Below are 13,569 nucleotides of genomic sequence, written 5' to 3' on the forward strand. Positions count from 1 at the left end.
ACCCCGAGCCTGCCAAGGAGCCACTTTATCTTTGTAATGTTGGTCGCCAAAGCTTCTCACAACCAATGGAGGTATTTCTTGCTGCATCTCGAGTCTATCCTCTGGCTGGAAATATGCGCGTGCCTCATCGTGCACACATCAAAGCCACTGACAGTAGAATTGCATAAAGGCCTCGGAAGCGTTCTCGTGTACTCAATGACAAAGAGCTTCTTGTGGCCTTACACCAGAAACAGGCACCATGACTGGCTAAAGCGTCAGATGCAGAGCATCTTGGTGGACGTCAATCGCATTCGAAACCTTGCCACCAAGAACTTGTTTGTAACTCATGAAGCCTATCGGCGGTCCTGGAAGAGCCTCACCCTGCTATGTCCTGAAGCTGATCTTCGCGAAGATGGCTTCACTGAGGATTTCAAATTTGATTCCAGGCCTCCCCAGAACGCAAGCTGGTGTCAGACTCCTTCCATAGAAGATTCTGAGTATTCATCTTCGGCTGCAACTGTTGTTGCGAGAGTCGGCGATGAAGAAGACGATGCCACTTCACCAACCATGGCTTCACCGTGTCTCGACACTGCACCAGGCCCTTCTGCACCACTGTGTTGGGGAACGTAGTAATTTCAAAAAAAATTCCTACGCACACGCAAGATCATGGTGATGGCATAGCAACGAGAGGGGAGAGTGTTGTCCATGCACCCTCGTAGACCGTAAGCGGAAGCATTATGACAACGCGGTTGATGTAGTCGTACGTCTTCACGATCCGACCGATCCAAGTACCGAACGTATGGCACCTCCGAGTTCAGCACACGTTCAGCTCGATGACGATCCCCGGACTCCGATCCAGCAAAGTGTCGGGGATGAGTTCCGTCTGCACGACGGCGTGGTGATGATGATGATGCTCTACCGACGCAGGGCTTCGCCTAAACTCCGCGACGATATGACCGAGGTGGAATATGGTGGAGGGGGGCACCGCACACGTCTAAGGAACGATCCGTAGATCAACTTATGTGTCATGGGGTGCCCCCCTGCTCCCGTATATAAAGGAGGGAGGGGGGAGGTGCGGCCGGCCAAGGAGGGGCACGCCAAGGGGAGTCCTACTCCCACCGGGAGTAGGACTCCTTCTTTCCTAGTCCAACTAGGAGAAGGGGGGAAAGGAGGGGAGTGGAGAAGGAAGGGAGAGGGGGCCGCGCCCCAAACCCCTTGTCCAATTCGGACTGGGCTTGGGAGGGGCGCGCGCCACCTCCTGGCTCCTTCCCATAAGGCCCGTAAAGGCCCAATACTCTTCCCCGTATTCCCGTAACTCCGCGGTACTCCGAAAAATACCTGAATCACTCGGAACCTTTCCGATGTCCGAATATAGTCGTCCAATATATCGATCTTTACGTCTCGACCATTTCGATACTCCTCATCATGTCCCCGATCTCATCCGGGACTCCGAACTCCTTCGGTACATCAAAACATATAAACTCATAATAAAATTGCCATCGTAACGTTAAGCGTGCGGACCCTACGGGTTCGAGAACTATGTAGACATGACCTAGAACTATTCTCGGTCAATAACCAATAGCGGAACCTGGATGCCCATATTGGTTCCTACATATTCTACGAAGATCTTTATCGGTCAAACCGCATAACAACATACGTTGTTCCCTTTGTCATCGGTATGTTACTTGCCCGAGATTCGATCGTCGGTATCCAATACCTAGTTCAATCTTGTTACCGGCAAGTCTCTTTACTCGTTATGTAATGCATCATTCCCTAACCAAATCATTGGCCACATTGCTTGCAAGGCTTATAGTGATGTGCATTATCGAGAGGGCCCAGAGACACCTCTCCGACAATCGGAGTGACAAAACCTAATCTCGAAATATGCCAACCCAACATGTACCTTTGGAGACACCTATAGTACTCCTTTATAATCATCCAGTTACGTTGTGACGTTTGGTAGCACCCAAAGTGTTCCTTCGGTAAACGGGAGTTGCATAATCTCATAGTTACAGGAACATGTATAAGTCATGAAAAAAGCAATAGCAACATACTAAACGATCAAGTGCTAGGCTAACAGAATGGGTCATGTCAATCACATCATTCTCCTAATGATGTGATCCCGTTAATCAAATGACAACTCTTTTGTCCATGGCTAGGAAACATAACCATCTTTGATAAACGAGCTAGTCAAGTAGAGGCATACTAGTGACACTATGTTTGTCTATGTATTCACACATGTATTATGTTTCCGGTTAATACAATTCTAGCATGAATAACAAACATTTATCATGATATAAGGAAATAAATAATAACTTTATTATTGCCTCTAGGGCATATTTCCTTCACACTAAACTCCAACGTCGACCCTGCACCTTCTTCTACTCCTGATGGGAACAAGTAGATGCTCTATGTCTTCAAACCTTTTTGGTCCTTACTGACAAAAGGGGGAGAAGCATATGAGTTGATAGTCTTCAAGCGGGTCCTTATGGGTGGTTGCTATATTTTGCCAACTGTTTACAACTCTCGTCTTTTGATACATTTGGTTCCTTGGGTTGTAACACTTAAACTTGATGGTCGTCTGCTACTTTTACTGCCACTGTGTGATGCGATGATAAATTCCGCATGAAGTCATTCTGCAGACGTCCATTTTTTCATTATGCATGTCATTATCTTTGTTATACCTTTATATGCATGATGAATTGTCTTCATAAGTTGAAGAGGATCTCCACAAAGTAAAACCTGCCATGTGCATTTGCATTCAAAAGCAAACTACTTATATGCACATCTTCAGGGGGAGCCTTTTTCCACTTATGAAGACAATGTCCTATTTCTCACCTTTCACATACTTTTATCCCCATTGAAAACTTTAACCAGTTTGTCATCAATCACCAAAAAGGGGGAGATTGTAAGTGCATCTAGTGCCACCCCTAGTTGGTTTTGGAGTATTGACAACAAACTTGGTTGAGGGACTAATGTGTTTGTGGGAATTACATGATAACACAGGTAGTAGTCCCTCATTGATTCCATTTACCTACCAGAGATGACCCCTAAAAATGTGTGAAGACATTGAAGACAATGGTGGTCTATGAAGATATTCACAACGAAGATTATGACTCGAGAACACATTCACATGAAGACTATGGAGTGCGAAGACATAGTTGTTTCGTAGTTTCCTTTTCTTCTTTGTTGAGTCATAGGAACCACCGCACTATTAAGTGGGGTCCAAGTGAACAAAGTCAGAGTGACTGAAGTGATGCTCAACCAAATCCTATGTCTTCAAGCGAAGATAGTGAGAGAAAATCTTATCCAGAGCTGGATGAGTCAGCTTTACTTGTAGCCCAAGTCAAGCTGCCGCGTGTGTTTGAAATCTGACTGTTGGACACGTGTCAGTTCCTTAGTGACCCATGGTCATTTCGGACAAATCAGGTCAGGTTGCCTCTTGGCTGTAAATAGCCCACCCCCTACACCATAAATTGGTGGCTGCTCAGAGTTAGTGCACGGCTTTTGTCGTCTGAGAGCAACCCACCTCTGAAGCATTTGAGAGAGAGATCCTTGCGAGGACAAAGCCCAAAACACACAGAGCCAAAGAGTGTTAGGCATCACTGATGTCTTTATGTCTGCGTGATCTAAAGACTTGTTACACTTGAGGACTGTGAATCCTCCAGTCGGTTAGGCGTCGCGTTCTGAGCATCCAAGAGTAATTGTGGATCGCCGATGAATGAAGTTTGTGAAGGTTTGGAAGTCTACCTTGAAGACTTACCAGAGTGATTGGGCGAGGACTAAGTGTCCTTAGCTCAAGGGGAATAAAGTGAAGACGCGGTCTTCTGAGTTGAATCTCAGCCTCCCTAACCAGACATACAGTTGTCATAGCAACTGGAACTGGTCCAACAAATCCTTGTCCTCACCAAGCAACTGGTTCTATCTCCTACCTCTCTTTACTTACAGTTTGTCTTCATGAAGTCATTGCCTGCTTGCATGATCTGATTGGCTTCACTGTGTGAAGGCTGTTGTTGGTTTGGTTTCATACTATCTTCCATCCTGATCCACACTACCTAGCTGCTAATAGTCTTCGTGCTTTCACTTCACTGTTTACTTGACTATGGCTTGTCTAGTGTAGTCTACCTTCCGCTACATATCAATAGGTCCATTTATATTGTTTGTCTTCAAAGCAACCGTGTTTTGAAGACTTTCATAAAAATTGCATATTCACCCCCCCTCTAGTCGATAACTAGCACTTTCAGGCTCGTACTCTTTTGAGCTTTAAAGACATTTGCACTAATGGTTTCCATATTTAGACCTATGATGAAAATGGCAATGAGTGCCTACTCATCACAAAGCGGGATGCAAATGGTAAACATGTTATCGAAAGGCTTCCTTTGTTCGACACGGGCCTATACTACACCAAAATAGTAGCACCACCCGTGTACACTACACTTAAGACTGTTTTTAGAAGCTCTGAACTTTTCTGCCTTTGGCATGATAGGTTAGTCCACTCCGGACTTAGGATGATGAGAAATATAATTAACAACTTGCATGGTCATAATGTTAACATGAAGAACTTCCTGAATCCTGATGATTTCGTATGCTCCGCATGCGCCACAGAGAAGTTAGTCATTAGGCCATCGTCCCTCAAGATGAGGGATGAAATCCCCTCATTCTTGGAACGTGTCCAAGGGGACATATGCGGTCCAATTCAGCCCCTCACGGGGCCGTTTCTGTATTTCATGGTGCTCATTGATGCTTCCTCTAAATGGTCCAATGTTTGTCTGTTGTCAACACGGAACCATGCCTTTGCAAAGTTGATCTCCCAGATCATACAAATGAGGAATAATTTCCTTGATTATCATATAAAGTCTATTCGAATGGACAACACCGGAGAATTTACTTCAAAGGCGTTTGATGACTATTGCATGGCAGTGGGAATCAAAGTTGAGCACTCGGTACCGCATGTTCATACACAAAATGGACTTGCCGAGGCATTGATTAAAATAATTAAATTCATTGTCCGACCGCTCCTTCAGGGTTATAATTTACCAACTACATGTTGGGACCATGCAGTGTTACATGCGGTCAATCTCATTAACTTTAGACCGTCGGCCTACAAAATTCACTCTCCTATTCAGTTTGCACAAGGGTCGGCACCGAAAATTTCCCACCTCCGTAGGTTCTATTGCCAGGTATATGTACCAATACCACCACCCCAGCGATCAGCAATGGGCCCGCTCCGTAAATCAGGGATATACGTTGGTTATGAGATTGTGTCCATAATCAGGTATCCGGACCCCATGACAGGTGATTGTCACACAACTCCCTTTGCTGATTGCATTTTTGACGAGGATTTTTTCCCGACTTTAGGGGAAGAGAATCAACCCCTTGATGCTAAAAGTCGACAAATCACGTGGCAAGCCATGGGAATCCACGCTCATGACCCGCGCACTGCTGAGACTGAGAGAGAAGTCCGACCGATGATAGATTTGCAGTCATTAGCAAATCAACTGCCTGGCCACTTTAGTGACATAAAGACTGTGACAAAATCGCATGTGCACGCGCGCAATGCATTGGAAAGGGTTGAAATACCGAAGAAAAATGATGGTATACCCGCTCCTGTCCAAAGGCCTAAAAGGACGAGAGATCCGGCTTCTCAAATCCCAAGTACTCGGGGACGCCCGATGAAAAAGGATAAGAGAGATTTATTACAGCATGTCATCAAAGTGCCCCAAAGTGAAATGGGGAGCCGGTCAAGACCTGGCACAAGTACGGAAAATTTAGTGCATGAAATTCCGGACGTCAACTTTCCCATAGGGGAAACACCCAGCGGAGATGTGTGGGCACACATCGGCTTGGGAAATCTAAAGGACCTTGCTCCCATAATGGGAAATTTGATAGAGCAAGTGTTTACGCTGGATGCGCTCCATGACGAAATGGCCATAAATTATTTATACGGGGGAGTCCCTGAACCGAATAATGGTGATTGTTGACACTAACTTTGCAACAAAAATTGCCTCAATCATAGATCTTGACCCTGAGCCTAATACGCTCGCTGATTGCAAGAAAAGGTCAGATTGGAAAGATTGGCAGGAGGCACTTACTGCCGAATTATTATCTCTCAACAAAAGGAAGGTGTTCGGACCAGTTTGTCGAACTCCTCCCCTCATACGCCCTGTTGGCCATAGGTGGGTTTTTGTTCGAAAGAGAGATGCAAATAATAAGGTTGTACGGTACAAAGCAAGGCTCGATGCTCAAGGGTTCACGCAATGACTAGGTGTCGATTTTGAGGAGACTTATTCCCCGGTCATGGATGGATTTACCTTTAGATACTTGATCTCAATGGCAGTAAACATGGGCTTGAAAATGAAACTAATGGATGTTGTAACTGCTTACATGTATGGTAACTTAGATTCGAACGTATACATGAAGGTTCCCGAAGGTATCCCTGTTCTGAATCATGATAGAGAAAACATGAGTCTATGTAGTGTTCAACTTCAAAAGGCACTGTACGGACTTAGATAGTCTGGTAAGATGTGGTTTAATCGCCTAAGTGATTTCCTTCATCAGAAGGGCTACACGAGCAATAAAAATTGCCCGTATGTGTTTATACAGCGATCCCAATATGGATTCTGTATAATCTCATTGTACATGGACAATTTGAACATAATCGGTACACCCAAGGATATTGAGGAAGCAAGTTCCTACATGATGTCGGAATTCGAGATGAAGAATTTGGGTAAAACCAACTTCTGTCGATGTCTGCAACTTGAACATTCCCTTGATGGGATTCTAGTGCACTAGTCGGCCTACACCCAGAAGGTGTTGGAAAGATTTGGATTTGACAAGGCATATCCTTCTAAGATCCCGATGGTTGGGAGATCTTTACAGCCAGACAAGGACCCGTTTAGGCCCAAGGAAGAGGGGGAGGAAACTCTAGGACCAGACGTTCCTTACCTGAGTGCAGTTGGAGCACTCATGTACCTCGCAAATTGTACATGGTCAGACATTGCTTTCGGCGTCAGTTTGCTTGCTAGGTACGGTTCTGAACCTACCAAGAGACATTGGAAAGGTGTCAAGGACGTGTTCCTTTACCTGCAACGGACCAAAGATCTTGGCCAGTTTTGTAGAAGGAATCAAGACCTATCTATTATAGGCTATGCTAATGTTGGGTAGCTATAGGACCCGCATGATTGCAAATCACAGACTGGATATGTTTCCCTTTGTGGTGGAACTGCGTTTTCTTGGAAATCTTCCAAGAAAACTCTTGTGTCGACATCCACGAACCACTCGGAAATCATGGCACTATTTGAAGCATCCAAAGAATGTGTATTGCTTCGACGGATGATCGACCATATTCAGCAGACCGTGTGGGCTGAACACCATACAAACCCCTACCATTATCTATGAAGATAATGTTGCTTGTGTTGCACAAGTACAAATGGGTTATGTGAAGAGTAACCTCACAAAGCATATTAGTCCCAAATTTTTCTATGCACATGAGCTGCAGCAGTTGAACGAGGTGAGAATTTGGTATACTAAGTCCTCTGACAATCTTGCTGATATGTTTACTAAATCATTACCGGCATCAACCTTCGAGAGGTGTGTGCGTGAAATCGGTATGATGAGACTTAGAGAGATGCAAGGTTCATGGGGAGAAACTTCACAAACTCGTCGTTAAAATCTCGATCCCGATGATTAAGTACTCAACTTGATGGCTAAGTGGATTGTACTCTTTTTCCCTTGGTGAGGTTTTCTTGTGTTTCTCACATGAGGTTTTTTCCTGATGTTTCTCACATGAGGTTTTTGATGAGGTAATTCGTGCAATACAACAACATATACTATGTGCTCTTTCTCCATGTTTTTCCCACTGGGTTTTTCGGAGTTTTGAGACATGGATATACAAATAATTGCCCAAGGGGGAGTGTTGGGAAACCGGCCCCACCGGGTGTGCGGTGCGAGAGGCCAACGCTGATCGCCCTCTTAGCCTGTTTGGTTTCCACACTTTACGTTAAGTAGGTACTTGGTTTCCACACTTTACTTTAAGTGGGTACTTATCCCTTGACCCCCTACCCCTGTATAAACAGATGAAGAGCAATCATTGTAACAGAGATCATTGATTAATAAAGATAGTCTCCTCGTTACTTCCTTCTGTTCATCTACTTTGTGTTTGACTAACTCTCGCTCCGCAACCTTGGACCGGACTCGCGGGCAAAGTTGCGGAACATGGACAAAAGGTGTCCACGGACGTGACAGAACCGCGCGCACAACGATGTCCACCCAAACAATTTGGGCCCACTTAGACACACCGTGCGCTGAACAACGCAGGCATGACAACCCAAATTTTGGCAATTCCTATTTGGCGCTGCGGGCGCCGGTTTATACCCTTTTTCGCTAATTGGCGCCTGCATCAGTTACCCCGCGTCTTAGTCGGGCCGGTACATATTGTATTTTTCCTATTTTTTATAAACACACGAGATAAACGGCAAAAAAGGCGCACAATCTATGGTTCAAACCCGCGTCGCGGGCCATCTAACCAACTCGACCACCGCAGGAGTTCTGATCACATACATGTTTTCATTCATTTTTTTATTCCTCCTTTTACTTTTTTTTTACTTTTTTCTCTATCCTTTTCTACTTTCTTTTTCAAATTTGTAATTGTTTTGTTCAAATGGATGAATTTCTTTTCTAAATCCATGGACTGAATTTTTCGAAACTCATGAACTTTTTCTCAAATTGATGAACCTTTTTCAAAATTGAGGAACTTATTTTTAAAATTTGACGAGCCTTTTCATTTTTTTTGAACTTTTTCTCAAAATGGATGAACTTTTTTTCAAAATCGATGAACTTTTTTAAATTCAATGATTTTTTTAAAATCGATGAACTTCTTTTGAATTCGTGCACTTCTTTTTTGCATGCTCATGAACTTCATCTGTAATATGTGAATATGTTTTCAAATAATTAGAAAATATAGAAGCTACAGTGTAATGCGCAATAAATTGCACGCCTACGTTTCTATTCTTGAAAAACTTCATCGATCCCGCGCGCTCACGCTTTCAACGAGCAAGCCAAACCAATTGACCAACCAGGTTCTGGTGATTCTCTACAGCGTGAAACTTCTAAAGATAGAAATGTAGACGCACTATTAATTTTGCATTATACTGTAGTGTTTAGATTTTCCAATTATTTGAAAACATGTGCACATATTACAAATGAAGTTCGTGCACATGCAAAAAAGGTTCGCATATTAAAAAAAAGTTCACCCAATCAAAAAGTTCATGTATTCAAAAATAAGTTCACAAATTCAAAAGAGTTCATTGATTTTCAAAAAATTGTTCATCAAACAATGAAAGTAGTTCATCGATTTGAATAAAAAAAGTTCATCTAAATTGGAAAAAGTTCGTCAATTTTGATAAAAAGTTCATCAATTTTTTTTAAACTTCATCGATATTGAGAAGAAGTTCAAAAAAAGAAAAAGTTCATCAAATTTGAAAAATAAGTTCATCGATTTTGAAAAAAGGTTCATCAATTTGAAAAAAGTTCACGAGTTCCGAAAAAATCAGTTCATGGATTTTGAAAAGAAGTTCATCTATTCGAAGAAACAACTGCGAATTTGAAAAAAGAAAGAAGAAAAGGACAGAGAAAAAAGAAGGAAAAAAGGAAAAAGAGAAAGGAAGAAATAGACAAAAGCGTGTATGTTGAGACAACCAGAGAGGTGGTCGGGTTGGCTTGCCCTCGATCCCTGATAACCAGCGACGCTGGGTTCGAATCCTAGGCTCGCAAAGAGTTTTTGCAGTTTTCTCTTAGTTTTTAGAAAACAGATAAAATGACAGATGGGGCGGCCAGCGAGTAGCTGCTGCAGGCGCCGGTTAGAAAAAAACAGTACAAACCGGTTAGCAAAAAACAGTACAAACCGGCGCCTGCAGCGTCAAATAGGAATTGCCCAATAGGAGGTCCCCGAATTTTGTGACCAGAACCAGCGCGAGGGACTTCGGGAGTAGCTGGCCTCGCGGACCAAAACGATGCTTCCTTAAAGATACTAGTAGTTCAATTTCAGATCTGTCTACACTGAAAGAATGAGATGTTCAATCTCAAACTTACAAAGAGACTGCAAGAACAGATGTTCAACCTCAAACTTAAAACAGACAGGCTCTTAATTAAACATGCAATTACAGGATCAAGAACATGTATCATTTATTGTAATAGATACTCATCAGTGCGTCATCTTCATCACATCAATGTCATATCTTGCCTGACTTGGTTGTGCCTGCACCGCACCATTGACAAACATCAACTACGATTTGAGCATCCGCAAAGTGTTCAACACCAGTCACGAGATTCCAGGTCTTCACATTGCAGACTTAAGCTTCTTTGAAGGACGAGTTGCAAGCTTGTGGTTGTCCCATGGCATCCCTTCAAAAAAATAAAATTAACATACATATGTACACCATCTGAGCATCTGACTATGTTGTTTGCGAGCAGCATTGACAGATAAGAAAATTGCCAAACCAAGTGATTTGTTTGCTGGTTAAAAATTCACTTTCAATAATGACCTACACAATAATAGTTCAAAAAAAGAAAAGAAATAGACAAACAAGAAACAAAGATGGCATTGGAGTAGGGGTACATTGATAGACATAACAGTTTCACCCTAGATACTGATGTAAGCGTAATGGCATCATATACTTGATGTGGTATTCCGATGGTAATGGCATATGCCATTCATACGTAGAGAATGGGTTTTCACTGGTCCAGTATCCAGTTACACGATATAAAAAGTACTCCCTCCATCTACTGATACAAGGCCACTTCATTTCTTTATGTCTAACTTTGACCATTAATTTTGCCAGCAAAATGTAGTCATATATCATAAAAGTATGTCAATGGATGCACACTATCCGAAATAAACGGATTCTAACAGAAACAGACAAAGATGTGACCTCATTGATCCAAAGAAGCACATTCTAAAGCTTTTACCAACAGAAAATAATGTGTTAAAGGTTCATATGTGTATCATCTAAAGGTAAGAAATTTGCTCCGATATAGAAACTGGAGGAGCATCAATTTTATGCTTTACAAGAGCGATCACTCTAGTGCGGCTCCTAGAATTCACTTGAAAATAGCATACCAAAATATTATATTAGCAAAGGATTCAACAAATAGAACTAGAGAATTCTAGACTAGCAAAGACAATTGATGGCAGAAGGGCCACTGGTAGTGGTATACAGTGTAGAGCACCTATACAACTGGACCGGCTAAAACTAGAAAATCTTCAACAGCCCAAGACAAGATTCATGGTAACAAATATATTCAAAGATTCAATTGTTAAGCTACTAAGCGTGTACCAAAATTAAGTCACGGTTCAGTTACCCTTCAAAATCATACAACTAATCAGGCAGCACATGTATTGCATCATAGGTAAGATAAATAAGCGAAAACCAACATCCATATCCAACAGAAAGCTAAGCAAAGGCAATCATGTTACGTAATGCAGTACTATGCAAGAAGGTACTACATACCAAGAGAGCTTACCTGTTGGCCTTTCAATGTGTTTGGAGAAGACAGTTGGAAGTAGGGGCATATCAAGAAACTCGTTTTTGTGAGCCTTCTCATCCACAGACTGTCGATTGATATATGGAGTAGACGACCGCAGACGTGCATGCTCCATGTCAATCATGACCATGGAGGCCTCACCATGAAATTCCTCCTTCCTTAAGAGGCAGCACAGAACATCCGGGTCATCTGCGCTGATGATAGGGAACTCGGGAAGACGGTGAGGATTTGGCAAAAGACCATCCAGGTAGATCACACGATGTGGCTCCCACTTGAACCTGGAGTTACCATCCATCATGTTCAAAGTCCAAATGGTGATTTTTTTGCGAGGCTGCTGCCCTTGCGAGCCAGTGTGGATTCTCTCATGGAAGTCATTGTCAATGTGGACGAAGCACATCTTGCCGTTGCTGATGGACACGCTTCGGAATCTGTCTGGGAAGCACCTTTGAACCCGTACCTTAGCAGGGTACTCTCCTTCTCCAGGGAAAGGGACGAAGTGGAGCACCCGGGAGCGCAGATTGGAGAAGTCGGATAGCAGGACACCGCTGAAGTAGTCAACCCAGCACAGGAAACGGCCGTCAAAAGCAAGCACATGGTCGGTTGACCAGAGGGTGGGGAACTGGCCATTGCTCTGGTCCTGGGGCTGCGGAGCATCCTTGCTGAAGAAGCTCCACGCCCGTGTATTGGAGTTGAAGACGCAGAGTTCGGCGCACATGGAATTATTACCAGTGCCCTCCTTTTTTGGGTAGACATTGAGGTCGGAAACGATGTAGCTGCCGTTTTGGCGCCGCAGGATGCCTGTGGTGAAGTTAACCCTGAGGAATGACCTTCTCCTGTACAGAGGGAGCTGCTGCACCGAGGGGGGGTGACCAGCGGCATTGTAGACGAACAGATCTGGCGGGACGAAGTTGCGGTGAGGCAGGCTCGGGATGGAGATGTGGAAGAGGACGAGGTCCTTGTCGATTGCCCGGACGAAGGGATAGGCAGGCTGCTTGTAGGGGGGCACGGATTTGGCTGAGCCTTCCAGCGGCCAGTGGAGATCAAGGTAAGAGGCCCCTTGTGGAGGAGGCGCGAGGGTGAAGGACACGTAGAAGGAGTGGCCGCTGTCCATCTCGACTTGAACGGCGGTCTTGTTCCCGTTGACAGCCTCACGAGCAGCTCCTAGGTCGCCGTCGCAGTGGGTGCGGCCGATGCGATCCAGCATCACCCAACCGGGGAAGACGACGGTCTCCTCCTCCGCCCTCAACCTATCGGAGAACATGACGGCCACCTCCTCCGGCTCTGGCTCGCCTGCGATGACCATGGCGATCGGGCGGGATCGGGAATAAAGCAGCCGCCGCCTCCCTAACCCTAACCCTAGGTTCTTGGTGGGGGGAGGAACTGGGATGAGACAAAGGGGGGAGGAACTGATGGGTGATGGACGGGAAACAAGGGTGACAGGCTCAAGTTTTACTAGCAGGACCAAGCCTGGCCAAATGGGCCGATCTTAGCTTGCCGGCCTGATAGCCCGCGTGCCCGGCACGTGGCCCGCCTGGGCCGCGAGGCTGGGCACAAACGCCGGCACGGCATGGCCCATTTAGGTTTTTTTCTATTTATTTTGAAATACGGGATTTTTTTTGAGGTAATAAACCTGCTAGTGCGCTACGTATCTATATACTACTATTAAAAGAGCAAACATAAACTCCTCTAAAGCTACACAACAAATTGTACACAGCATAACCAGGACCCTCCGATCAAATAAACTCAAACACATCCTGCCGCCCATGTTATGTTAATGGTCTGACATCTAGATCAACGTCTCCGATCAAATGTTCTACCAAGCAGACGCAGTCGTCTACCACAATCGTCCAAGCTCGCATCCCTCTAATCTGCGTGGTCCTCCCTGATCTGCGGAACGCAGTTAGTGCGTGACACGAGATCTCCTTAACAACCGAAGTTTTCCTTTTTTTTTCTCTCTCCACCTCTTTCTCCAAAAAAAAAAAATTGCTCCCTCCCCTCAGTCCCTCCGGCAGACCTCTCTTCACGGCCTCATTGCCCGTCGTCGCGCCG

General features: G+C 44.4%; 1 protein-coding gene across 1 annotated transcript; it reads right to left on the minus strand.

The window, feature by feature from the left end:
• Window positions 1–9,957: 9,957 nt before the first annotated feature.
• Window positions 9,958–12,937, minus strand: LOC123113761 (uncharacterized). Its single transcript, XM_044535066.1, has 2 exons — window positions 11,500–12,937; window positions 9,958–10,380 (listed from the first exon to the last, which is right to left on the minus strand). The coding sequence occupies exons 1-2, from the start codon at window positions 12,821–12,823 to the stop codon at window positions 10,316–10,318; spliced, it is 1,389 nt and encodes a 462-aa protein (XP_044391001.1). The 5' UTR covers window positions 12,824–12,937; the 3' UTR covers window positions 9,958–10,315.
• Between the last annotated feature and the right edge of the window lie 632 nt (window positions 12,938–13,569).

The sequence above is a fragment of the Triticum aestivum genome, chromosome 5B, assembly GCF_018294505.1.
Source record: "Triticum aestivum cultivar Chinese Spring chromosome 5B, IWGSC CS RefSeq v2.1, whole genome shotgun sequence".
Lineage (NCBI taxonomy): Eukaryota > Viridiplantae > Streptophyta > Magnoliopsida > Poales > Poaceae > Triticum > Triticum aestivum.

What these genes read in the sequence shown, in the direction of transcription:
- LOC123113761 (XM_044535066.1), bottom strand. Translation starts at nt 12,823, where the DNA reads ATGGTCATCGCAGGCGAGCCAGAGCCGGAGGAGGTGGCCGTCATGTTC. An exon ending in ACACATTGAAAGGCCAACAG is followed by an intron (nt 10,381 to 11,499) that starts GTAAGCTCTCTT and finishes ATTTTTTTGAAG; the next exon opens with GGATGCCATGGGACAACCAC.